This window comes from Podarcis erhardii, assembly GCF_964252035.2.
Source record: "Podarcis erhardii genome assembly, chromosome: 10".
Lineage (NCBI taxonomy): Eukaryota > Metazoa > Chordata > Lepidosauria > Squamata > Lacertidae > Podarcis > Podarcis erhardii.
In genome coordinates, this window is record NC_138500.1 from 42,280,091 (window position 1) to 42,304,744 (window position 24,654).

The 24,654-nt window shown below is 43.5% G+C and overlaps 1 protein-coding gene across 4 annotated transcripts in view; it reads right to left on the reverse strand.

Annotated features, from left to right (window-relative positions):
* The window catches only part of SYT1 (synaptotagmin 1), a 347,729-nt gene that overhangs the window by 119,458 nt on the left and 203,617 nt on the right, over window positions 1–24,654 (reverse strand). For all 4 annotated transcript variants that reach the window (XM_081878593.1, XM_081878590.1, XM_081878592.1 and 1 more), the window contains exon 3: window positions 9,065–9,256. In XM_081878593.1, the coding sequence (XP_081734719.1) occupies window positions 9,065–9,239 (175 nt within the window). In that variant the 5' untranslated portion in view covers window positions 9,240–9,256. The remainder of the gene's footprint in view (window positions 1–9,064; window positions 9,257–24,654) is intronic.

Consider the following 24,654-nt stretch of genomic DNA (forward strand, 5'->3'; position numbering starts at 1 on the left):
TGCCTTCAGATGTCTTTTAAAGATAGGATAGCTGCTTATTTCCTTCACATCTGATAATAATAATTGCCTGCTGCAAAGACACAATGACACTCTTTTCTATTCTATATACAAAAGCAGCTAAGATTGGCAATTTTATCTTTTGTAAATATTGATAGTGGGATAGTGTTTTGGGCAAAAAATGCCTCTCCTCCACTTCCATCAGTGGAAGGGTCTGCTGCAACAAAAGCTGTTCCATGAGTGCAAAGGCACCAATTGGATATTACCACTGTTTAAAAGAAAAACCAAAGACCTTTTTGGACCTTTAACTTTTACATCTCCTTATCCCCTGCTCACTTCTCCATCCTATTCCTCATTAGTAACTCTTTATACGTTCCAGACTAAAGGATGTTGTCCTCTCAATATGGTATAGTTATATTTTATGTACTATTGGAGCTCTGGTTTCCGTCACAGTGTTCCATTGCACCAGAAGAGGTTTAGTCATGCTGGCCACATGATCTGGAAAGCTGTCTGTGGACAAACGCCAGCTCCCTCGGCCTGAAAGGGAGATGAGCACTGCAACCCCATAGTCACCTTTGACTAGACTTAACCGTCTGGGGTCCTTTACCTTTACCTTATTTTTACCTATCCCCTGCTCTCTTCTCCATACTATTCCTCATTAGTAACTCTTTATATATTCCAGACTTAAGGATTTATCCATCCCAACTATTATATTTATATTTTATGTACTATTGAAGCATCTTCCCTTTTGATTTAGATAGAAAACATTAATTACAGGGCCTTCCTATTTAAGAAAAGCCAAGGAATGGCACTTGTTGCTGCAAAACTGCTTGAAAATGTCCTGTGTGGCAGGGGGAAGAAGTATTGGAGTACAACTATTTTTCTGTGGCCAATCAAAGTTGAGGAAACTTGCATGGTCACAGTTAGACACTAATCAGAAACTCACAACCAGAGTGCATGCATAACCCTGCACCATTCTTCTTCAGTAGCTTTATAGTAGGCTTCCTCAAACTCAGCCCTCCAGATGTTTTGACACTACAATTCCCATCATCCTTGACCACTGGTCCTGCTAGCAAGGGATCATGGGAGTTGTAGGCCAAAAACATCTGGAGGGCCAAGTTTGAGGGAGCCTGCTTTATAGCATCCCCATGCTTTAATTTTGCAGGTTATTTTATCCACAGTATAAAGATCAATGTGACAAGCCACCCTGAACATTTAAACTGTCAGCAACAAATGCCTGAACACTCCACTTACAAAACTGGAGAGAAAACTGTAATACCATTATGGGCAAATAAGTGGCTATAGTCTGAACCTACATAGTTAAGTTTTCTGTTGTGCTAATTTATTGCAATTAATGACTTCCTTTTTTAGGGGGGGAGGAGGGTCCAAACTAAAATCCATACTATAAAAATTTGCTAGCAATGAGATACAAACTGTGGCCTTTAAAATCCCTTTTTGCTTCTAAAGGGGTAAGGCATATTTCAGCCTATAAATATCATACCTGCTTTTTGATTTTTATTGACTGAAAAACTGTGAAATGGGTGGGGGGCTCAATTCTTCAGCATCTAATAGCAGTTAACATCCTTTTGAACCTGCCAGAATTAACTACAGGTATTTGACTTATTTGTTACTGGATTTGGTTGCAGCTAATACCTGAAGTGTGGTGATCCATAAGAAGCTTTCTTTCCATTTCCTTTAGAATAATAATGTGGCAGCTGAGTTATTAACACACAGGCGACTTGAAGAAAACCAATCAATCAAGCCTAGTAAATGATATTTCCCCTGAAATTTTCAGTTCTGAAGTCACTTCCATTTTGTCACTACTTTATGAAACCTTTACTTGGCCTCAGGTTAGAAAAAGAACCTTTTTCTAGTTTAGTTTAATATTTCTTTCCCACTTTTTTTCCTTCTTCGTAAAAACAGGCAAGCTTGACTGTTGCAGGAGAGGCTAAACAGTGATGGTAATAGTGTGGCTTTGAGTCACCAACACTTTTTCTATTCATTCATTATTAGCCTGCTGCATCCCCAACCCTGAAGGTGAGAAAGAACATATTACAAACACCAATCCTTTGCAAATATAAACACTAAATTGTGGACTGCAGTCCCTACAGTCAGGCATAGCCAGCCTTTATAGGTTGGGGGTGGACCAGAGTGAAGCCTGCTCAACTGGCCAGAATTCAAATAGACGGATGGCAGGAAAGCCTGCCAATCCAAGCAGCCAGCCAAGGGATTCCACAAAGCGTGTTCTCCAATAAATGAGAGCACGTGTTGCGGTGTGGGCCACCAGGCCAGGCCTCTTGTTGCCAGGCGGGTTAATAGTTGTTGCCTGGCATTGTGATTGGATAACCAGGTTGCTGGGGCAAATTGTATGTTGCAAATTGGGTGGGTGGGACCATAGTCTTTAAATATTGGTGCACTCTGGTTTCGCTTTCTCTTTACAGAGTGCATCAGATCAGGAGCAATCTTCTCATTGTCTGGTTAAATTTCTTTTTAATCCTCTCTAGTCCCTTAATTAATTTAATTTCCCTTTTTTCCTGTTTGATTTCTCACCCCACCCCTTACCCTGCCCTGTGGGAAGATTCTCCCTGTACCTGTGAGTGCTGCTTGCCTTTCCCAATAGGGAGAGAGCCCCCATTAGGGGCTTTCTTTTGCAAAAAGGTTTCCCCCATTTTTGCCTGTTTAATTGTGGGGCTAGTCAGGGCTGTTCCCAGCTTAGCTGGAATCACTTTCGTTTATAGTATCCCCAAAGGTTGGCTTTATTTTGGGTGCATGCAGTGCTGTTGGCCGAGTTTTAATCTAGCCTTGGGCGGGAGCACTATATTGAGTTCCTTTAATATTGCAATGAGACTATAAAAGGCAGAGAGCAGAAGCAGGGAGGCCTTCACGGCCTGCACATATCATTCAAGCCTAAGCCTGCTACAGTAAATTGATAAGTCTCTGTGACATGTGACTCATTTTCTCTATAAGCATTTATCTGTTTGTTTGCAGGCTCACTTGTTGCTAATGTATATCTTAGGCAGACAGAGTGGAGCCAGAGGCTCTCTGTGCCTCCAGTGCACTCTGTGTATGCTCTTTAACTATGCTGTTTCTGAACAAGTTCATTTTCTTCAAGTTTGCTTTTCCCTGATAGTGGCAACTGCCATTTTAGAGACGAGCCATTGTGGCTTAGTGGCTAGAGTACAGGACTAGGACCTGGGAGTCAGGGTTCATATCCCCCACTTAGCCATTGTTATCACAAAACAAAACAAGCCGCTCCTTTTGGACTAGTCTGTTGCTGGGTAGTTCGGCCCACTTGTGATATTGCTCCCAAAAAGAACTTTGGGTTTCTTGAGGGCGTGCTTCCCTCTAAAGGGCAAACAGGGGTACCTGGACAGGCGGTGGGCTGCCTCGTGTTTGTTATCTCATTGGAAACATTTATGTCTGGCCTAGCAGGTGATCTTAGGGCTTGGCCCGCTTGGCCCTAGAATTTGATGGCCTCTGGCAGCATTTCCGGCCTGAATAGCTTCCCCATGTGGTGCACAAAGCATTGGTTTCACCAGTTCCTCACATTTAGTTTTTTGCAGACTATGACAGGGCCTTTGCAGATGTCTCCAGAGCTTGCCTCTCCTGCAGAGGTTGACTTGCTGATGCCCTAGGTGCCTTCTTCCAGAAGGAAGCGTCTTCAGAGGCGGCGATCCAGGAGCAGGGAAAAGGGGAGCAGGGATGATGCTTACACCTCCTTGCAGGTATGTCATACCTGGGTCTTTAGGGTTCATCCTGGATAGCTCAGCTGGTCAGCGTATGGTGCCGGTAATCCCTAGGTTGCAGAATTGGTCCCTGTTTGGGACAGCTGCATGTTCCCCCATCACTCTACCCGGAAACTGAGGTCCAGCGCCGAGGGCCTTCTGGTGGTTCCCTCACTGTGAGAGGCCAAGTCACTGGGCACCTGCTTGGTAGTGGCACCCGCCCTGTGGTACTCCCTCCCATCAGATGTCTACTACCAGACTTTTAGAAGACATCTAAGGCAGCCCTGTTTAGGGAAGCCTTTAATGTTTGCTGCGTTACTGTATTTTAATCTTTTGTTGGAAGCTGCCCAGAGTGGCTGGGGAAGCCCAGCCATACGGGCAGGGTACAAATAGATTATTATTATTATTATTATTATTATTATTATTATTATTATTATTATTATTGGAGAGTGGACTAGATGATCCTCAGGGTCGCTTCCACCCCACTATTCTTTAAGTTGCAATTCACTATGGGAATGTTAGATGCAGGGCTGCCATCATCCCCTCAGCTTGCTAGGATCGCAGGGACGGGGACATGTGGACCACTTGCACAGCTCCACATTTCAGATGGAAATTCCCTGAGCAATAGAACCTTAAGCTGGTATGCAGGAAGCTGGCCCAGAGGAGCTTTGTTGGGACTTTTTGGGTTTCTGGCCAGCGTTGGCCCTGTAAATTTACACATCATGGTGGCAACACAAGGCAGGGCATTTTGCCCAAGTGGGGGCTGGGGGCTAGCAAGCAATAACTCAATACCTCTCGCCCATATTTCCATAAAAATATCTTCCTTGAAAGCCTGTCTAAAAGGTTATCTAGATGGGTCAGTGGTTTTGGTCTTGTGGGAAGGGTTTTCCCAAGGCTTGGGATTCCTCTGGCTTTTCAGCCAGTGGCTCAGAATACAGCAACTCAAAAGCCAGTCAGAGAGCTACCTGTGGTAGCAAGTAAGAAGGTTAGGAAATAGCTTTCATTGGGACGTATGGTGGGATCCCCTTGATTCTCCTTCTATTCCTGATTTTCATTTATCCACTTTGGGGATCGTTCCTAAGAAAGCCCCATATAATCCATATTTATTGCATCCCAAAGGCACCTCAATGAATGACTCTCTGGAATTGTTCCGTGAAATATGCATCTTTGGATCAAGCAGTTGAGCTTACCAACAAATTGGAAGAGGGCCTTGTTGGCATTATGCGATATTGAATTGGCTGTTAGGCTGCTGCCGGTTACCCTCAAGATTATAAGTAGTTGGGCTTTAATTGGATGGTCCTTACATTTATAAGGCGATGCCAATGGGTTGTGCTATAGGCTGTGCAGCACTTGAGTCCTTTAGCGTCCTTCTGGATTGAACTTTGCAAGTCAAGACTCGTTTAACTGGGGGTACCATTATTTGGATTATCTTACTGGCTGGTTCATGTGACACCAGCCTCTGCTTGGCTTAATGAATGCCCCTTTTATTCCCTGAGGAGCTGGGTGTTCCGTTGGCAGTGGATAGGACAGTGGCTCCACTGCCGCCTTTTAACGTATTTGGGGACTAGCTGGATACCGTTGCTCATACCTCTGCTTGCCTGTGGAAAAGCTGTGTGCCGCGAAGGACGTTATTCTTGTAATACTTCCTCTGATAGCAAATGTTGCTTTGTCAGATTCCATCATTGCTAGGTCAGTTAAAAAATTGGCATGCAGGGTGGTTGTTCCAGGCTGCCCCTTCCATTCCTGCTTGGCCAGGTGGTCTCATGGCCCGGGGTCCCTTCATCATCCTGTACAGTGGCCTTGAGCCTGGCAGGGCAAGGCAATCACATGTGACCTAACTTTTCTTGAGTTTTCCCCATTGTAGTGTCAGCGCACATCTGGACTGAGGAGTACAGGGCCATCGGGTCTGCCTTGGTCTGATAACCAGGCAGTGTGAGGGTCCTGGCAAAACGGTCCTCATGCTTTGGCAGAGTCTCCGCCCCCTTTTATGTGCTTTCCAGCTGCACTGCTTAAGGTTTAATACTGCATTTCTGCTCACTATTACGGGATCATCTAATGTTTTCGCTGTCACTCTATCCCGTTTTCAGTTGGAGAGCTTCAGATCCTGGGCTCTGGACGCCCAGCTATAGCCGGATTTTCTGGAGCTCCTGTGGCGCTTTGGCAACAATTGATAATTAAGAGGAGTAGTAGCTTACATTTCCCCTTCTGCTTTCAGGTCTTATGAGAAGGCCTGGACTGATTTCTTAGCGTTTAGCTGGCAGTCTTCGGCCATTCAGAGGAACTTGCCTCCATCCTCTGAGCAGGACCTGCAGTAATTGGCCCACCTGCTGCAGATTGGATGCACTGTTAAAACTATCAGAATTCAGTCCGCTGCAATGTCTGCTAGAGTAAAGCTTTAATTTTTCAGAGACCCTTCTAAAAGTGTGTCGTGCGCAGGGTCTCGGAAGGTTGGAAAAGGCTCCAGCCTTCACAGGACTGCAGGCAGGAAGCCGGTCAATCTTGACCTATGCAGTATCCGCAACAAGTTAAGACTTGTCTCCTGGTTCTAGATCTAGACGAGACTTCTTTCAGTATTCCATTGTAATTTTGGTGTACTGAGGGTTGGGGAAATTATGTTGGAGCCAGCACGGGGCGGAGAGTTTGGAGGCTTATTGCCTCAGGATTTTTCCTTATCTGCTTTGGAGCTGGTCACAAGTGTCTGGAGCTCTAAGTCAGACCTAGTGAGCAGGGTTGCCATCATCAGGCTTCCAGTCACAGGTAAGGTGGGCCCTTGCCCTGTTATTGGATACCAGAAATATTTGGCTTTTCGTTCCCCTGGGGGCTGGCTCGATCCTAGAAGTTGCTGGTTCTCGTGGGTTGCTCCTTCAGGATATATGCGTTTCCCTTTTGGAGTTGAGACTTGTGTTGTGCAACCTCAAAACTGACCAGCTGGGTCGGGGGGAGGTTGTCCGCCTCCCAGCGACTGGGGAGGTGGGCCCGTGCCCAGTCAAGGATGTAAGGAAGTACTTGGCCTTGAGACCTCCTGGGGATGGCCCCCTACTCATGCATGAAAATGGTCACCCTTTGGCACGACACCAGTTCACAAAAACCATGCGTCTTGTCGCCATCTCTGCTTGTGGGATCTCGGCCTCTGGTTTAGCCCCTCATTCCTTTCGCATAGGTGCAGCGACTATGGCGGCCCATTGGGGCTTCTCAGCCGCCAGGATCAAGGATTTGGGGAGATGGAAATCAGATGCTTTCAAGGGTTATGTGCGGAACAAATGCTGAGTTCGGTACTAATGCTTGTTTGTTTCAACCCTTGTAGATCCCACGCTGGTCCCCGTCTGGATAGTGGGACACAGCATCGTTCATTGGGCTGGCAGCAGAGCGAGGCAGTCTGCAAGGGGAGCGTGTCTCGGCCTCCCACAGCACGTGAAAGTGTCATGGTTTTCCAGACGTGGAATGTCATGGGGAGAGTTTATGCCGCTGATTGGTCGCCGGCTGCTCTTGGACCTCCCCACCCTATGGCCATAATGGTGCAGCTGGGGGGAAATGATGTGGCAACTATTGATTGCCTTGCTTTACACACCTCAATCCAAAAGGGATTTGGAGCATTGGCAGCCTTATTACCTTCAGTGAGAATAATTTGGTCTCACCTGTTGCAGAGGCAAACCTGGCGCGGTGTTTCCCGCCCGGAGGCCGCTGAAAAGGCCAGGAAGCGCATTAACTCTGCTGTTTGCGGGAAGGTATTGGAGCTGGGTGGTTTGGTGATTTCGCACCCAGACATTAATTTTAAGGCTGAGGCCCTTTACCGGGCAGATGGAGTGCACCTCTCCGATTTGGGGAATGATGTTTTGCTGGATGCGGTGGCTACTAAATTGGGTTCATGTTGGGTTTGTGAGTGGTTGGCGGCGAGCGTTAGAGCTCGTGTGGCGGTTAGGCATTGGTTATAATATGTTGGTGGTGGAGGGGTCAGGATAGGCTGTGCCTGCCCCTCCTATTGCACTGAAGGGAATTCTGTTAAAGGAATCCTGGGGACTGCCACGATTTCGTCCAATCCCTGTCATGGGAATCCCTGTCATGGGACCAGGGCCAGCAAGCTTTCGGGGAGCTGCTGGGGTGAGCGGCGTGGGTCCGACGCTTAGCTCAAATGACCCCCAAGTTTGACTTTCCCTTCTACTGGCTACCGATCGGACCTCGGGATGTCAGTTCTGTCCCAGGCAGGGGGACAGATAGTCATAACCAGTGTCTAAACAACCACTCACTGATTTTGTATTTTAATAAATTTGTGGCCAAAATAGTACCCAAAAAACCAAAACTAAAATTACGTGTTATGTGTGAAGTTATTTGAGTGGTGGCCTGGGGACCTACACACGCAACTGGTGGCTGCTTAGCCCCAGTGTTGCTGCCTGGGGATAGGAGCCTGCCATGACAGGCCGGAACAGCTACCCACCCCATGACTGGCTAAGGAGCCATTCTCATACCACTCTATTGCTGGTGAGCACTAACTGGCTGTGTTGACCACATGTATCCATGGTTAATGCCTTGCTGAGGATAAGCAGATTGCCCCTGCTTTTCTTCTTTGTGTTAGAAGAGCAGGAGTATCCATCAGCTATTGTTGGCTTGTTGTTATACTGAAATAGGAGTCTGACGTTTGCTTCATTCAGACAAGTCACGATCATGTGACTGGAACCATGTCATGTCACGTGATCATGATTAGAGCCTGGTTCCATGCCTATGTGTTATGTCTGCACCAGTTTCTAAATTTGTTCCTTCCTTCTACTTTTTTTTTTTACTTCTTGTTGCAATCCTGTTCATGATTACTCACAAGTAAGTCCCACTGTGTTCAATGGGACTTACTCCCTAGCAAGCATGCCTAGGATTGCAGCTTTAGGCTGTGTACGTGCTATACCTTTAATGCATATTCATAACGCACTGTATCATTTCCCTCAAAGAATTCTGGGCACTGTGGTTTTACCTCTCACAGAGTTTCCAGTTCCCACCAACCAGTATGAAACTACAGTGCCCATAATTCTTTGAGGGGAAGACTTAAAGGCATAGTGTATACATAGCCATAGTCTGTTGGATTACCAAACAAGCAGAATTTGATCCCATCCATACTATCAGTGCCACTTCCTGCAATTTATCTCGAGAGTCTTAAACACAAGGCAAATATAGATCTTTAAAGAAATCAAAGCATGCATATGCCTTTTTTTGCAGTAGAAGAAAGCTAATTAATAAATAGCATTCTTTAAGCTTCACTGATTTAATGAAGGACCATTACGTGTATTTCTTGAGCAGTTTGTGAGCGCCAACAGTAGCAATTATGATAGCATTTTCTACCCAGCTTGGGTTTTACTTACATGGTATTTTGTTCAGTTCATTCATAAATTTTTCCTTCAACTTCGAGAATGCATCTTCTTTTGGCCCCCCCTTCCCTCCGGGAGCCGCAGGTTCTGTGACATTGCTTGCTAGCGCAGCAGCAACAGTGGTGCCTGGTAGCGCCGCTAGGGCCTGGTGTTGACTTTCTTTTGCCATTTCAGTCCCCAGGGAAACTAAGATTGAAAACAAAACAGAGGAAGGGAGGGGAATGTTCAAAAAGGTTAAAATGTTGTTGTTGCTCAACAACAAACTAGAGAGCAGTAACTGCAATTGGTGCACCTGCTCACTGGATAAATATCACATCATTACCATATTGCTTCATGTTGGTTCATACAATATTTATTAGGCCACAGGGAAAGAGACTTTTCCAGAAGGTAATAGCTGATGCTTTTTCTTATGTCTCGACTCCTTTTCAATGCTTCTGAGCCACGAACAGTTATTTCTGTTGGATATCTCAATATGGCTAGGCATCTGTTGTTTAAACTTTGGATTCTGCCCTTTCCTTTTGAAAGTATAAGTAAACTAACTGACAGCAGTTCCATATATACAAACACTTGACTGCATTTGCATAATTATTTGTATCTGTGTCTTGGTACGGAAAGTTTCAGAGCACTGCTAGTTGCTAAAATGGGAAGTAATTACAACAGTATAATTAAAACACCTTCAAGCTTTCCCAAACTCTGCAACCACTGGTGCACCTTACGTAAGCAAAACTGTACATTATTTGGAAAATCGGCTCTGTTTTACTCTTGAGCCATATTTATTGAAGGCAATTTTCCTTCTACTGACATTTGCCTCAGACGATGTTCTGTTGAATTATTTACTTTTCTCTTTGGTATATTGATGAAACCACCGCATCAGTAGGTAGTTCCAGACTGGAACACCCAGAGTGTTTAAATAAATATACTCCTACATTAACATACTTTCAACTTAATGCTTTTTTCATGGGCATTTTGTGATCCCTTCACTTGAGCTATAGCATAAAGCAAAGCACTTTCGTGGAGCTTTGATTAGAACAATCCGAATAGCGCCTGAGGGTTGGCTCAAATGTTTGCTTTAGTTCTGAACAGGCTGTTCTGATGATATGCCATGTCCTAAATAAGAGTCATTTGAATAATAATTCTCTTTTTTAATTTCAGAAAACCAGAGAGAAAAGGGATTGGAGCGATAACAATCACTCATTATTGCTCTGTGTATACTATTGTTTGCACTCTTCCAGAAAGAACTAAGCCTGTAGCATCCCACTGGGAAATTATCTAAAACAAGAAAAAAAGAAAACCAACCCAATACCTTCCTCCCAAATGAATAAAATGAAAGACACATCAAACCAAGAGATTCAAGAAACACCAGCTAGATAGATAGATAGATAGATAGATAGATAGATAGATAGATAAATACACAAGTTACAAGCAAATTCTATGTCATCTAACTTACCCATGCATTCCCTTGGATGCCATTGGAAGTGTTCAAATGGGTAACTGAATCAAATTATAACTCTTTATTCTTCCAACAGTCAGGACTCTACAAATGCTTGCATCTCAAAGTGTGATATCAGTAATTCCAAAAAGGGAGATAATTGGCTCAACATTTGCACTGGGGGTGGGGTGGGGGTTGAAAAGCCTATGTAGCAAATGAGTGACCAAAACAGGATCCAAGCCATTTATTTGTATGTTGGTATTTTACCCACCACATCAAATCACTGTGCTATATGTACCATCTTGGTTTACTTTTTCCAGGAGGCAGGGAATAGAGAGGGTTAAGCAATTAGAATCCAACAGTTACATGAGTAGAAGGCACATTCCTCAATGATATTTCCCATTCCCTCTTCCCCTTCTAACTGCCCAGGAATGCCAATGCCAATGTACAAACCATACACTTGAAACACATGGTTTCTTCCAAAGAATCTTGAGAACTGTAGTTTGCCCCCCACAGAGCTACAATTTCTCCTGTTCCCTAGACTCGGGGGGGGGGGCTGCTTTACGTGCTTTAAATGTATGGGGAATATGTAACCAATGTCTCCTTATGGGAGCTAATCGTTTAAAGTTATTTTATTGATACAGAGATCTCTTTGGAATGTTTGGGATTGGAAAGCCACCAGAGTTTGGAGACAGTGGCACATCTGATACTCCCAAGCAAAAGAGAGATGGAAGGTGTGCATGTGTGAAGGGACTAAAGCAGCAGTTTTTGCAGCAGAGGCAGGGAGACACAGAGGCAGAATTGCTGCCTGGTAGGTCTGTGCAGTAAGGGACATGGGTGGCACTGTGGGTTAAACCACATAGCCTAGGACTTGCTGATTAGAAGGTCGGCAGTTCGAACCCCTGCGACAGGGTGAGCTCCCGTTGCTCGGTCCCTGCTCCTGCCAACCTAGCAGTTTGAAAGCACATCAAAGTGCAAGTAGATAAATAGGTACTGCTCAGGTGGGAAGGTAAACGGCATTTCCGTGAGCTGCTCTGGTTCACCAGAAGCAGCTTAGTCATGCTGGCCACATGACCCGAAAGCTGTACGCCGGCTCCCTGGGCCAATAAAGCAAGATGAGTGCCACAACCCAAGTCGGCCACAATTGGACCTAATGATCAGGGGTCCCTTTACCTTTACCTTTACCTTTAGGTCTGTGAATGCTGTTTGCCTCTGCTTATGTTTTGTGTGTGCAAGTGAATGAACCAAATACTACAAAAGCATCACAGTGCAATAGCATCCTACAAGGTTGGGGGTGGGATCCTGTGGGCCTCCAGATGTTGCTGAACTGCAGCAGCTCCCATGATCTTTGACCATGCTGGCTAATGGGAATTAAATGTGGGGTTCCCCAGGTTTTGATTATAACCTCCATGCTATTTAACATCTACATGAAAATCCTGAGTGGGGTCATCCAGAGTTTTGGAGTACGATATCAGCAATATGCTGGTGGCACACAGCTATACTTCTCCTTCACATCTGCAGGTGTGGCAGTGGATGTGCTGGGCCATTGTCATGCCTTGGTAATGGACTTAAATGGCTCAGGACTGCAATAACTCAAGGACCACTTCTTCCCATATGAACCAACCTAGACCCTGCGACCTGAACCCACTTGAGGCCCTTCTTTGTGTGCCTTCTCCACAAGAGGCCCAGAGGATGGAAACACAAGGCCTTTTCCGCAATGGCTTCCCATTTGTGAAATGCTTTCTCGAGGGAAGCTCCCCTCACACCTTCATTGCATTGTATTTTTACATTGTGAACTGCCCTGAGATCTTTGGATAAAGGGTGGTATGCAAATTAAATGAATGAATGAATGAATGAATGAATGAATACAAATGTTTATTTGGAAGGAAGTTATCACAATTTCAATGGGATTTTCTCCTAAAGTGAGTGTGCATGGGGGTTGCAACCTAGGTGACAAATATTTTCACTGCAAGCTTGCTGTTTCCAAACAGAGAAACAGCACCTCTATGGGTTCTGGAGACTGCCAGATACTCTGAAACAAAACATGAAAAGTCAGCTGCATATTGGAGTGTTATTGGATATTATAGCAGTTTCTCAATGAATGTCAACTAAATCAGAAACAGTTGTATGATATATCATAATTAAATTAAAATTACATTTCTTAATTATAATATATTGCTTAATTATTTCAGGTCTGGCAGTTGAGAATTCTGGCTTGTAATGGAAGACACAATTTGCAGTGATGACTTTCAGTTAATTAAAAATTAAGTCAAATGTTGTAATTTATTTGCTTCCAATTTTGGCATCACATTTGGAAATTGTATTGGGAGTGCCAATGTAAAGTGCTACATCTCTCTCTCTCTCTCTCTCTTCTTTTTGTTTTAAAGAAAGGGAAAACTGAAACAAACAGAGTCTTCAGATCTCCAGGAACTATCCTCGGTGGACTCACAGTGCAGTTAGAGGTCACTACATTTAATGCACAAATGCGCCGAGATCTGCTATAAAGCTTCTAACTGGTATATGCCAAAGACATTTAATAGACAGCAAGCTAAAGTAAAAGAAGAACAGTGCAGTGAGCTAAGATTTGCAGCAGTACCTAATCAAGAACCGTCACAGAGATGGCACAGCACACCTGAGCTATTAGTGCGGAGGAGGAAGAGGGGTGCGGTGGGGATGGGCTGTCCCAGTTGTCACCACTGAGGAGGGTGACAAAATGACGGGCGGCACTCACCGCAGGGCCTGCAGCGTGCCTGAGTCACGCATCTCTCCTGGGAGTGATGCGGTGGACTGGGCACCCGCAGGCTCTGTGCTGCCCCAAATGGCCTGCCTGTTGCCTGTAGGGCAGCTGAGTGGGAAGAGGCAGGCAGACTCATCAGAGGCCCTGCGGAGCTTCCTGCCCCATCTGGCTCCGCCCCTGGGCGCAGGGCACGTGCGTCGCCCCAGGCCCCCAACTGGCTTGCTCTGCCGCTGGCTATTAGGGTACTCAGCATTCACCATCAAGTCCCCATGTAGGTTACTGGTTGATCTTTAGCCAATCACTTAATTCAGTCAACTTGTGGTTGTTGTGAAGATAAAATGTAATGGTTGGGTCCCTCCCACAGAAGCGAGACGACTCCGGCAGTAATTAACTCAGGTTTATTGCTCAAAACACACAAATCACTCTGGAGCTCAGTCACTCAGCGTCTGCTTCCAAATTAGCTGTTGCCAAGTCTGAGTTCCGCCCCTTCCTCTTCCCACATTTAAAGCCCCACTTTCGCTTCCTCTCCTGTTCACGCCTCTCATTAATTCTTGTGTGCCTACGTGTCATGGGTTGAGCTATTTCCAGTGGCCCTCCCTCTGAGTCTGAGCTTAAACTGTCAGTCTGTGTCTTCTCCCTTTAACTCTCCCCTTCCTCCTCCTTGTTCTCAGAGCTCAGGCTTCTACTGCAACTAGGCTCCTCCTCTGTTGTTCCACATTCCTGCCTAGTTACCTCCTCCTGTCTCTCCACGCTCTCCCCCTCTATCAGCAATGGGACGCAGCTGACATAAAATAGGAATGGGAAACCTCAGGCTTGGGAGCCAAATCAACCTTTTTACCTGGAACTCAGGACTTTTCCCAGGCTACATTCCACACCAGCCCTCTTTGAGTATGTCCTTGAACTCTGGCAATGCTTCTTGCATGCCAGCATAGAAGAGAGAAAGGTGAATATGGCAGTGAAAAAACTAGCCTGCTATACAAAGGTAAAATCTATATTTAATGATCTGTCCACTTTGGCCCCTGGCCTCACCCACGACTCCCATGTGGCCCTCATAAGGTTGCCCAGAAGGGAATGTGACTCATAAAGTGAAAAGGGTTCCCCATCCCTGAGCAACTTGAATGGGGTGTAGATTTAAATAAAAAGTAAGTGCAGTCACATGCATAAATAAAGTGCAATCTATGGCACTTCTAATTTATAATCATCTGGGAGTTTGCATCTGTTATGCAGCTTTTCTTTTATTGTTAGACCCATCATGTTTGACATTCCATAGCTGGAGCTTCCTTAGTCTCAGTGATACAAATCCATGTTTTTGGAGAGTGCAAACGGCAAGTGTCTAGCCTACAATCGGATGGTTACAAGGTTTATAACCTTGCTAAATCCAGGGGAATCTTCATGGAAAAAAATACCGTAATTTGAAGGCAAAGCCAAAATAGTTGTTGCATCTCGAGCACCAATCATTGTCAGACAGTTGAGGGGTTTGTCAATGTGAACTAAAACTAACATTGCTGATGGAGTCATAACCTGTGTTGTTGTTGTTTTTCTGGGGGTACTCAAGGGTACACAGTACCAGCAACCTTCTTTTTCTAGAAGAAAAGCACTGGTCATAACTTACTATCTCTAACCTCCTCTCTTATGTGCCAAAAAATAAGTTGTGACATTCAGGAAAAGTAGATCCAACCAATAACTTTGTGGCAATGTATTAAAAAAAATTCTGAGATGATCATAACCTGCCAAACTATGTGAATGAACAAGATTTATGCTTCACTATGACATACAAATACTGCAGTAAAATGACTAAGGGCCCTTCCTGTTTGCCAAAGTTATGAATAAGCAAATTCCTCCCACATGATGACTCTTGTCATCATTCACGCTTACATATTGTTTCCTGAAGATTAAATCTGTATTTGTTCTCCCCTGATATTTATTTTCAACAAGAGATTTCTCTCATACTGTACAGAAGTTGAAAAAACCCTCATGCAAATTAACATACAAATGCTTTTAGGCATTAAATTCTAATATCACCCATAGAGATTTCTCGCTGTTCTGAAATAATTTCAGCACAATTCTACAAATCACAAGGCAGTTTACATCAATAAAATCCTCATTGCGCATGCTGAATAAATATCAATTTATTATCATATGGCTGACTACTGTCAAATCAATATATTTAATAAATCCTGTAAAAGTCCCCCAAAGCCACAAATATTGATTGTTCAGTAGTTAAGTTTATAAGGAGCAATTCCAATGAAATTGGATGTAGAAAGGGGAACATGCTTGCTTTGTTACATCTGCATTACAGTTTACATTGTCCCGTCTGAATGAGTCAGCGATTGATTATACAGTGGTACCTCGGGTTACATACGCTTCAGGTTACAGACTCCGCTAACCCAGAAATAGTACCTCGGATTAAGAACTTTGCTTCAGGATGAGAACAGAAATCGTGCTCTGGCGGCGTGGCGGCAGCAGAAGGCCCCATTAGCTAAAGTGGTGCTTCAGGTTAAGAACAGTTTCAGGTTAAGAGTGGACCTCTGGAACGAATTAAGTACTTAACCCGAGGTACCACTGTACATATTTTTTCCCAAAACACTTGGCTGAGCAACCACAGGATTAGTAAAATACATTTGAAAAATGCAATATGAAGAATGCTTTCCCATACCTCCACTTCTTTGTATGTATTTTACACATTACAGTTATGTACTCCCAATCATCCACTGCCTCTCAAATGATCAGCAATCATGAAAGGCGAAGGGGGGGCTATCCATGTCACTATTTCTTGCTGGCCCCAGACCTCGTTGTCCACACTTATGGAAAAACAGCTTTATGTGTAGTTTCCACATGCAATTTGGAAGCTTGACTGCACAGGCTGCCAAAGACAAGGCTACCCTCTATCAAACTTGGATGCCTCTTCTCACCTTGGAAAAACCCCTCTTCGCTGGCTCCTGCAGCACCATTGCAAGAAAAAGCTTTTACCTTCTTGCAATGCTGCTGTTTTTCCACCCTGTTGCAGTGCTGGGCTAGGACAGAGCTGTCAATTTCTCCTAGACCAGCACTGCAATAGGAAGAAAATGCACTACAAAGAAACATTTTCCTCGTCGTCTGTTTATTGGTGGGGGTGGGGGGATTGGCAACCAGCGTTAGAAACTGATATATAAAAGCTAAGAGCTTAAATGGCATCTTAAACCTATGTTAAGGGCGACACAATGGAGTGTCTAGGTGTGCTTTTTTATAACAAGAATGCAAAGCTGAAAATGAATGAACTACAGCTAAAATCTTATATTCCTTTTTCACATGGTCTAGTCCTCATCTGAAGACTGCAAAAAACAAAGCCATACTTCCCCTGCCCGTCCCCCTAATATTCTTATGAGAGTCCCTTCTCCAGTCTTCAGAGTGTGGCTGGAAGTGGAGAGGCAGAAAAAAAATCTTCCTTTTCTTCCAGCAGTGGCAGTTTTAATCCAAAGTCTTATGCGCAGTACTGCAGCCAGAACTCAGAAACTGCTTGCATTCATGAAATTCCCTGTTGCAAAATGCACCTAGAACAATGAGAGTTTCGAATTCTGGAGGCAACTCCTGCCTCTCTCTCTCTCTCTCTCTCTCTCTCTCTCTGTGTGTGTGTGTGTGTGTGTGTGCATGCAGTGTGAGAGTGGGAGAATGTGGTTTTAGTGTGTCAATATGCATGGTGCACGAGTGTTCATTGGTGACAATGCTGACTTTTGCCACACTCACCACTAGAAGGTGGTCTTGGAAAGTTGGCCAACTCCCAATGTGAAAGGAAAGGGTTAGCCTGCATTTTGTAAGGAAATAATATGGACAATTGCACAATTAACCTAATTTTTTATTTATTAACAGCATTTTTATGCATCCCATTATGAGCAAGTTCTCTGAAAGGTTGCAAAAAATAATACAGAAAACAAATCCAAATAATATCCAAATAAGAAAAAAGTTAACATACTATTGATGCCGTGTGTAGTATGTATTCTATAAAAGAGAATACTTGTAATACTACTCACTTTGTTATACGATGGTGACACTGTATTATTTAAAATGTATTTGCTTCACAAGCAGAAGACACTGGAATCTTCACCACCTTTTCAAGTATTTACATCAATAACTGCCAGGACTATTAAACATCTCTCATTCCTAAGCCAGTGCTCTCAAAATGCAAATCATAATCACAGCTGTAAAAGAAATTTGCTGCCAAAGTACACCAGAAAGAGAGAGAATACAGTAGCAGCTGGCTGTCTCCACAGTGGGAAAGTGTTATTTCCCTAACACTTTCCAATATGTTCAAAGAAAGGCAACTTTGCTACCATTCAGCAAGGTTCTGAACTTCCTTGAACTTTTCATTAAGTAGTCAGTTACTGTGCACTCAGCAGAAACATAAGGGGGTGTGTGTGTGTTTGTGGGTGTGTGGAGGACCCTATTCCTTGCCTGCCTGTAACATTTGTGTAATGTGTTGAAACATTTAGGAAAACAAGCATAATGTAACTTTGCTTTTCCCAGTGATCTTTAGTCTCAGCAAATTCAACTTCTCTGCCTCCCACACAAAGCAACTCCTGCTATCACTTGTGACTTGGGGACCCTGATTAAAGCCTGGAGATTGCCTGACTAATTACTTGTTTACCCTGCACACAGGTCCCGTGAGTCCATAATCAGCAGATTCTTAGGGAACAAAACGTGAAGGGGTTGCGTCCCCAAAGCACTGCCTGCCAATTGACTGTAATAACTTGTGGTGGTGGAGGATGTCATTCCACCAATGCCGGGACTACTGCAGTACTTTGGAGATGAAAAGGTCTAAGAGCAGTGAAGCATATGCCACCCCCCCCCGAAACTGAAAAAAGCAATGGCAGCAAACCAAGATTGTATTCACCTATGTTGATTAGCCCCCAGTTCTCATCATGTACTGAGCTTCATGCCCCATAGCTTGATGTAAGTGCATATAAATCCCCTGGGGGGCATGGCAACTGAAACACTGACACACGTGATGGGTGGATTGTATATCATTCTCCTCCATTTTTAAAGAAGAGCTCCTTCTACACAACCGTTAAAGATAAGGGATGATCTACATTTAGTTCACTTTATCCTTTTCAATCTGCTTGCATTATTACTTGCTGCTGCTACTGCTCTGTTCTCAAATTGTAAGCACTGTAGTGCAAAGGGGAAAATTTCTAACCAGAATTTAGAGCCATTCTAACCCAGTTAAAAGGATTATCTTGAACTATGGTGCAGATGTTCAGGACTAGGCTGCAGTGAGCCTCAGGTTCAAACACACACTCCTCTTCCTCTCACCTTCACATGTATGTTTTTACTAAATTGGGGTTTAATGTTCTGTATTAATTTGGGGGGGGGGCTGTGTTTTATTCTAACACTAGGTAGTTAACAAACCTGGACAGCAAGCCATAATCCTTTTATTTTTTTTTCTTGAGTGAAGGAGCATGAGAGGGGAGTGTGTGGGTATGAGGCTAACCCATTAACAGTTGTCTTCTAATTTAGTTCACTTGGGAGACGCGGGTGGTGCTGTGGTCTAAACCACTGAGCCTCTTGGGCTTGCTGATCAAAAGGTCGGCGGTTCGAATCCACACAATGGGGTGAGCTCCCATTGCTCTGTCCCAGCTCCTGCCAACCTAGCAGTTCGAAAGCACACCAGTGCAAGTAGATAAATAGGTAATGCTGTGGTGGGAAGGCAAACAGTGTTTCCATGTGCTCCGGCTTCTGTAATGGTGTTCCGTTGTGCCAGTAGCAGTTTAGTCATGCTGGCCAAATCACCCGGAAAGCTGTCTGTGGACAAACGCAGGCTGCCTCAGCCTGAAGCGAGATGAGCGCTGTACCTCACAGTCACCTTTGACTGGACTTAACCGTCTCTAATTTAGTCCATTACCAGAAAGCATAGGAAACGTACCTGAGCCAGGGCTCAACTTCAAGATATAAAGTAATAAAGAGAGGAGTCAGGCCAGGTTTTACCATTAGGCAGAATGAGGTGACCACCTCAAGTGACAAATGCTGTGAGGAGAATAGAGCTGTATATGCCATATGGCATGTTGTAGATTCCATAAAGCAGGCTGCTGCTTCAGGTATTCCATCACTAGTGTTGAAACAAGGTTCAGCTACCACTCCAGTTGACTTCTATATACAGAATGGGGAGTAGCCTCCATTTTGTCATCTGCCTCAGGCAGCAAAATATCTTGGGCCAGCCTTGAGAAGGATGTATGTGAGCATGGATTTTCATTGCAATTGGCCAACTCTCTGTCCTGCACACACATAACATGCCTAGGGTTAAAGAAATTCTAGGTAAGCCCGAGAGAGTACTTTTCTTTTTTGGAAATGAAACGTTAGTGAAAACTATTGCTTTACACAAGGACTGAAGCACAGAACTGGGAGGAATAAACACATCCCTTTGAAGGAATATTGCAGCGCAGATTAATGTTGAATAGTATGAGGGCTTCCCCTACTCATTCCTTACACCAGTTCCAATTTCTCTGAAAATACACAGACAGGATTAAAGCACTCCCTTTGAGAATTTAAACCAAGTTTATTTTGGTAAATTACAGTATATACCAAGTAAAGCTGGTGTGTCAAGTATGAGACCCAGTTTGCTATAAATATGGTTTGAGGACCAGAAATCTATTTCAGCTTTCCTTGGTAGCATTTTGGGGCTGTATGAAACAAAATGTCTTTGCTGAGATGCTCTTAAGGAAAGGAAGAAAAAGTGAGTAGGGAGATGATTTATCTAATTAAATAATTACTTCTATATCAGTGACAAGCTGTCTATTTGAGGAAAGTTGCAAATCTCCATCATAACAGGGTTTTAAACACAGACATATTGTTTAATAAATGTAACAAAATACCTAAAGTACATGGCAGATATATCAAGCTGGTGTTATGCATGCAGTACCATCAGCAGCAGTAGTAGTAATTTCATATTACTGCTGTTAGGCATAATAACGATGCTTGAGCAAGATTATTTGGATGAACGTATATTCTTTCAGATGAGCCTTAGCAAGCTGTACATGGCATATGCATGCTATATCTAAATCCCCTTTTAGAGGTGTGACTGCACATTCAGTAAGCATATATTGGGCAGGTACAACCTCATGGAAGCAAGCTTCACCCCTATCTTTCACTGGCACATTGCAGACATGTGTCAAAGTGCTTTTAGGATGGAGGGGAGCAGAGCCTGCCACTTCACTTCACTGATGCCCATAAATTGAATGTGTGGCGCTCCAGCTGTGTTTCTTGAAGGGGGAGTCTGTCCTGGTGTGGGGGTTGAGCTTGGTGAGAATGGTCTTTCTTATCTTTATTACACCCTATCCTGTCCTCCCCCCCCCAATCTCACTTTCTCACAGCCCATCAAAACATTAAAGGTCGCACTGGTCTCACCTGAAGGAAATCAACCAAGGAAATGTTTTCAAACTTTCCATTACCTGAAGATGTTGGGAGAACTTACAACATAAGCGGAATGGTAGAATCATTGCGCTAAAAGGTTGCTCCCAGTGCCCTCAGATAAGTACTGTATTATCTTTTTCTGGTGAACATTGCATTTACTTTTTAAATTATTTGCAGCCTCGCCTCCTGGACTCTTTCCCAGTTTCTCTTATTGCTTGAGTGGGTTTGTTTTTGTACTACAAGCCAGGCAGCAATGATAAGTAATTGGACCATGCGAAAGTCACTATATGGGAATGAATGACTTGATAGTTAGATAGATAGATGGATGGATAAACATATTTTATATTCCCGTTTAGTTGTTGCTGCAAGGCTTTTTCACACTTTGAAATGCCAATGCTAATGCATCTTTTAATAGACTCCAGATATTTAAATAATTACCTTTATTTAAAGGTGCAGCAGAAAGATAAAGGCTATCAAACGGAAAGAGCTAATTAAATGTGCTTATTTCTAGATTTTTGGTGAGATAATTATCACTTTGTCCACAATCTCTCATTCAAAGAAGAGACTAATTTTACACTTCTTAATTTTCAGAAGAACCAAGTGAGAATAATGGGAATGGCAAGCTATGCAATCTGTCAGTGTGGCCTTATGTTCTCAATAGCAAGCAGGCAAATTCACTGTATGGAATTGGGATAATGGCTTCATTATATAACATAGAATAGCTGCAGCACACAGGTTTGCTTCCCACACCTTGATAGTTCTCACCACATTTCATCTGGATGACGTGAAACTGCAATATCATGTACCTAAGGGGTATGGTGATGTGGATGAGAGGGTAGTATTCAATTACTTGGGTTACCTTGGGTTACTTGGTACCTTGGGTTACATACGCTTCAGGTTCCAGACTCCGCTAACCCAGAAATAGTACCTTGGGTTAAGAACTTTGCTTCAGGATGAGAACAGAAATCGTGCCCCGGCAGCGTGGCGGCAGTGGGAGGCCCCATTAGCTAAAGTGGTGCTTCAGGTTAAGAACAGTTTCAGGTTAAGAACGGACCTCAGGAAAGAATTAAGTACGTAACCAGAGGTACCACTGTACTTTAATTATTCTTTGGATTTTTTAAATGCACCTAGCAGATTCAGTGGTCAAACTTACATTCGTCGATATTACAAGGATTTCATTATTATTATTATTATTATTATTATTATTATTATTGCCATTTTATTATTATGAATTAAATTTGTATACCCCCCTTCATCCGAAGATCCCAGGGCAGTTCACAACAGTGTACTAAAATGGTCAGGCATCATGCTTCTTCTATCCTATTAAGGTTATTCACAAGGACCTGGAATTCCCCTCTTCAGCAACTTAAATTCTTAGTCTGTGAAAGGAGGAGACCTCATTTTCTGGCTCCATCACTGACTATTCCTATGTTTGCCTGAATGCACTTCAAATTCTTTCCATAATAGTGCAGGGTCCCTGTTATTGTGGAGAATTCTGTGTGCATTCAGCTGAGCACATGAAGAATCTCCCATCAGAGAGGGGTGAAGCCATTGTGCATATAAACATAGCTAGCCTGCACAGCCCCACTCCTCCTTACATCGGTTCTGACAATAGCACCTGAATAGGGCTATGAGCTATATTACTACTGTCAACAGATAATAAGGGAAAATAAGAAGCCAAGAGGAAAGGAAAGAGGAGGAATTATATAATGGCCAGGGTATTGAATACTGTTGGATAATGTTTTTGTAATATATCTATCCAGATGAACAAGTGCTCCTTAGCTTTTAAATCAGTGGAGAACAAAACGTTGCAGAGTACATGTTTAGAGTGGATAAAGTAGTCCTTTAGCAATATGTCATGGTGAAGTTCCAGGCAGTACAACCTCAGAACAAAAATAGGACTGCTGCAAGCATATCATTTGTGAAATGTTGCATGTTCAAAATGAACCTCAGTCCTTTCAACCTTCCTTCCTCTCTCCTGGAAAAGCCCTTTTGCTCTTTGGTCCCCAGGAACTACTCTGGGCCCACAACTCTTGCTCCAGCTCCATTCAGCTCTAATCATTACCTGGATTGGCAAGACGCAGCCTAGTTCACACTGAACAGTCCACTGGTTATTTAAATGCCCAAGTGGTCTATGAAGCAATCAAAGTTATTCTCATACATGTTTTATTTATGGTACAATTGCTTTAATGAAGGCTACCTGCATAATTTTCGACTTTCACAGCTAGCTGCTCTGCTTTAATATTGCATTTTTGCTTTGCTAGTGCTAGCATGCAAGTTCATCTGAAGTCAGCAAGCAGAATTCCCTTGCTTTCATGTTCTGCATATTTCCTATCATATTTGTTTAAAAACCACTAGATGCAACCAAGGGTAGCTTTTGAGAGCATTCCACATGCTGTATAAATAGCTGCTATGGGATCATCTCAATAATTACTGCTCTCTGCCTTCTGTAAACAGAAAGCTTTACTACCAGAAGAAATAACCTGGCTGTGAAAGCTAAAGTAGATGAAATCCCAATATATTACTATTCTTTACTATTAAGCAACAATGGGAACAATAGAACAGATAGAAAATGAATGCATAAATCTCACACTAACCAGACCAGCCACCGGATGGCATTGCAGATCCATACAAAAATATCAGAAAGGCCACATGTCTGACTCCAAAAATGATTGTGTGTGTGTGTGTGTGTGTGTGTGTGTGTGTGTGAAATTGTCAAAAATCAAAGCCTGATGTCTCAAGATACATTTTTCAAAGTTAATTGTAATATTAGTATATAAATGAAAAAGTCACAGAATGAGCAACCCATCCAGACTGTGCCAGGTAAAGTACTCTTAAAATCCTCCGGTGTATCAGTATAAATTACATTCACTCTACAGGGCATTCAAGTACATTTGGACAAATAAGTTGAAAATGTACCTGGATGACAACTGTAATGGCTCAAAACTGTCTGTGATAGAAATGTGCTTTTTGAGGACTTCCTACAGCCTGTTCAGCATCATATACTCCACCCAATCTGAACCTTCATATAGGGAGACCAAGAGTGAGTTTCAGGTTCACATGCCTCATTTCCCAACTCCGCTCCTGTTTACCACACATACCATATATTTGTAGATTTGGAATTCCTGTTGCAGTTTGCAGATGATGCACAGCTATATCCCATCTCATCTGGACATGGAGGTTCTCAACTTTATCTGGGTCGGATAATGAACTAGATGTGGGCTAACAAAAAGAAGTTCAACCCAGAAAAGATAGGTGCAATCTAGGCTAGTAGGACTGCTGATCCAATGATGAGGGTTTAGCTCATTTTGGACAGGGTAGTACTCCCCTTACAGAAAAAAAGAAATATAGTTTACAGCCTGGGGATTCTCCTGGATGCAGCCTTGTTCTGGGGTCCCCAGATGATAACTGTAGCCAGGAGTGTCATTGTCCAGCTTAGGCTGTTGCAGTCCTGGCTTCAGCTACATATGTCTTAGTTAAATCAATATTGCATCCCTGTAATATGCACTACATGGTTCTGCCTTAAAAGATCATAAACAGACACAAAATGCACTAGTAAGACTCTTGACCAAAGCCTTTGTTGGAAGCGCGTGACTCTTCTTTTATATGGAACATGATGAATGCTAATCCATCCTGCACACAATCCAAAGTGTTTAGTTCTAAAGCCCTAACTAGCTTGAGACCAGGATGCCTAAAAAGGTGAAGAGTGCGACGGAACGAGCGGTAGGCAGTTGAGCAGCCATTACAGCGGCGATTTCAACGGCGACTCAGCGAAGCCCCGAGCCTGCGAGGGATAGCGCTCCGCTCTCGATATAAAGAAACTCGGACTCGTAAAATAGATATTTACATTAATAACGAGTGGGTCAACAAGGAAGTCTCCGAGTGACAGGAGGTAAATTCGAGTTCGGCGGTGGTTTTGACTCCATTCAAAAAGACGCAGCGCGGCGAGCAGAGCCTAAAGAGAAAGTAAGTTGCCGCTAGCGGTTACTGTTTCCGTCTCCCTCAGGACTTATAAGTTAAAAGTCTAAAAAGAAACCC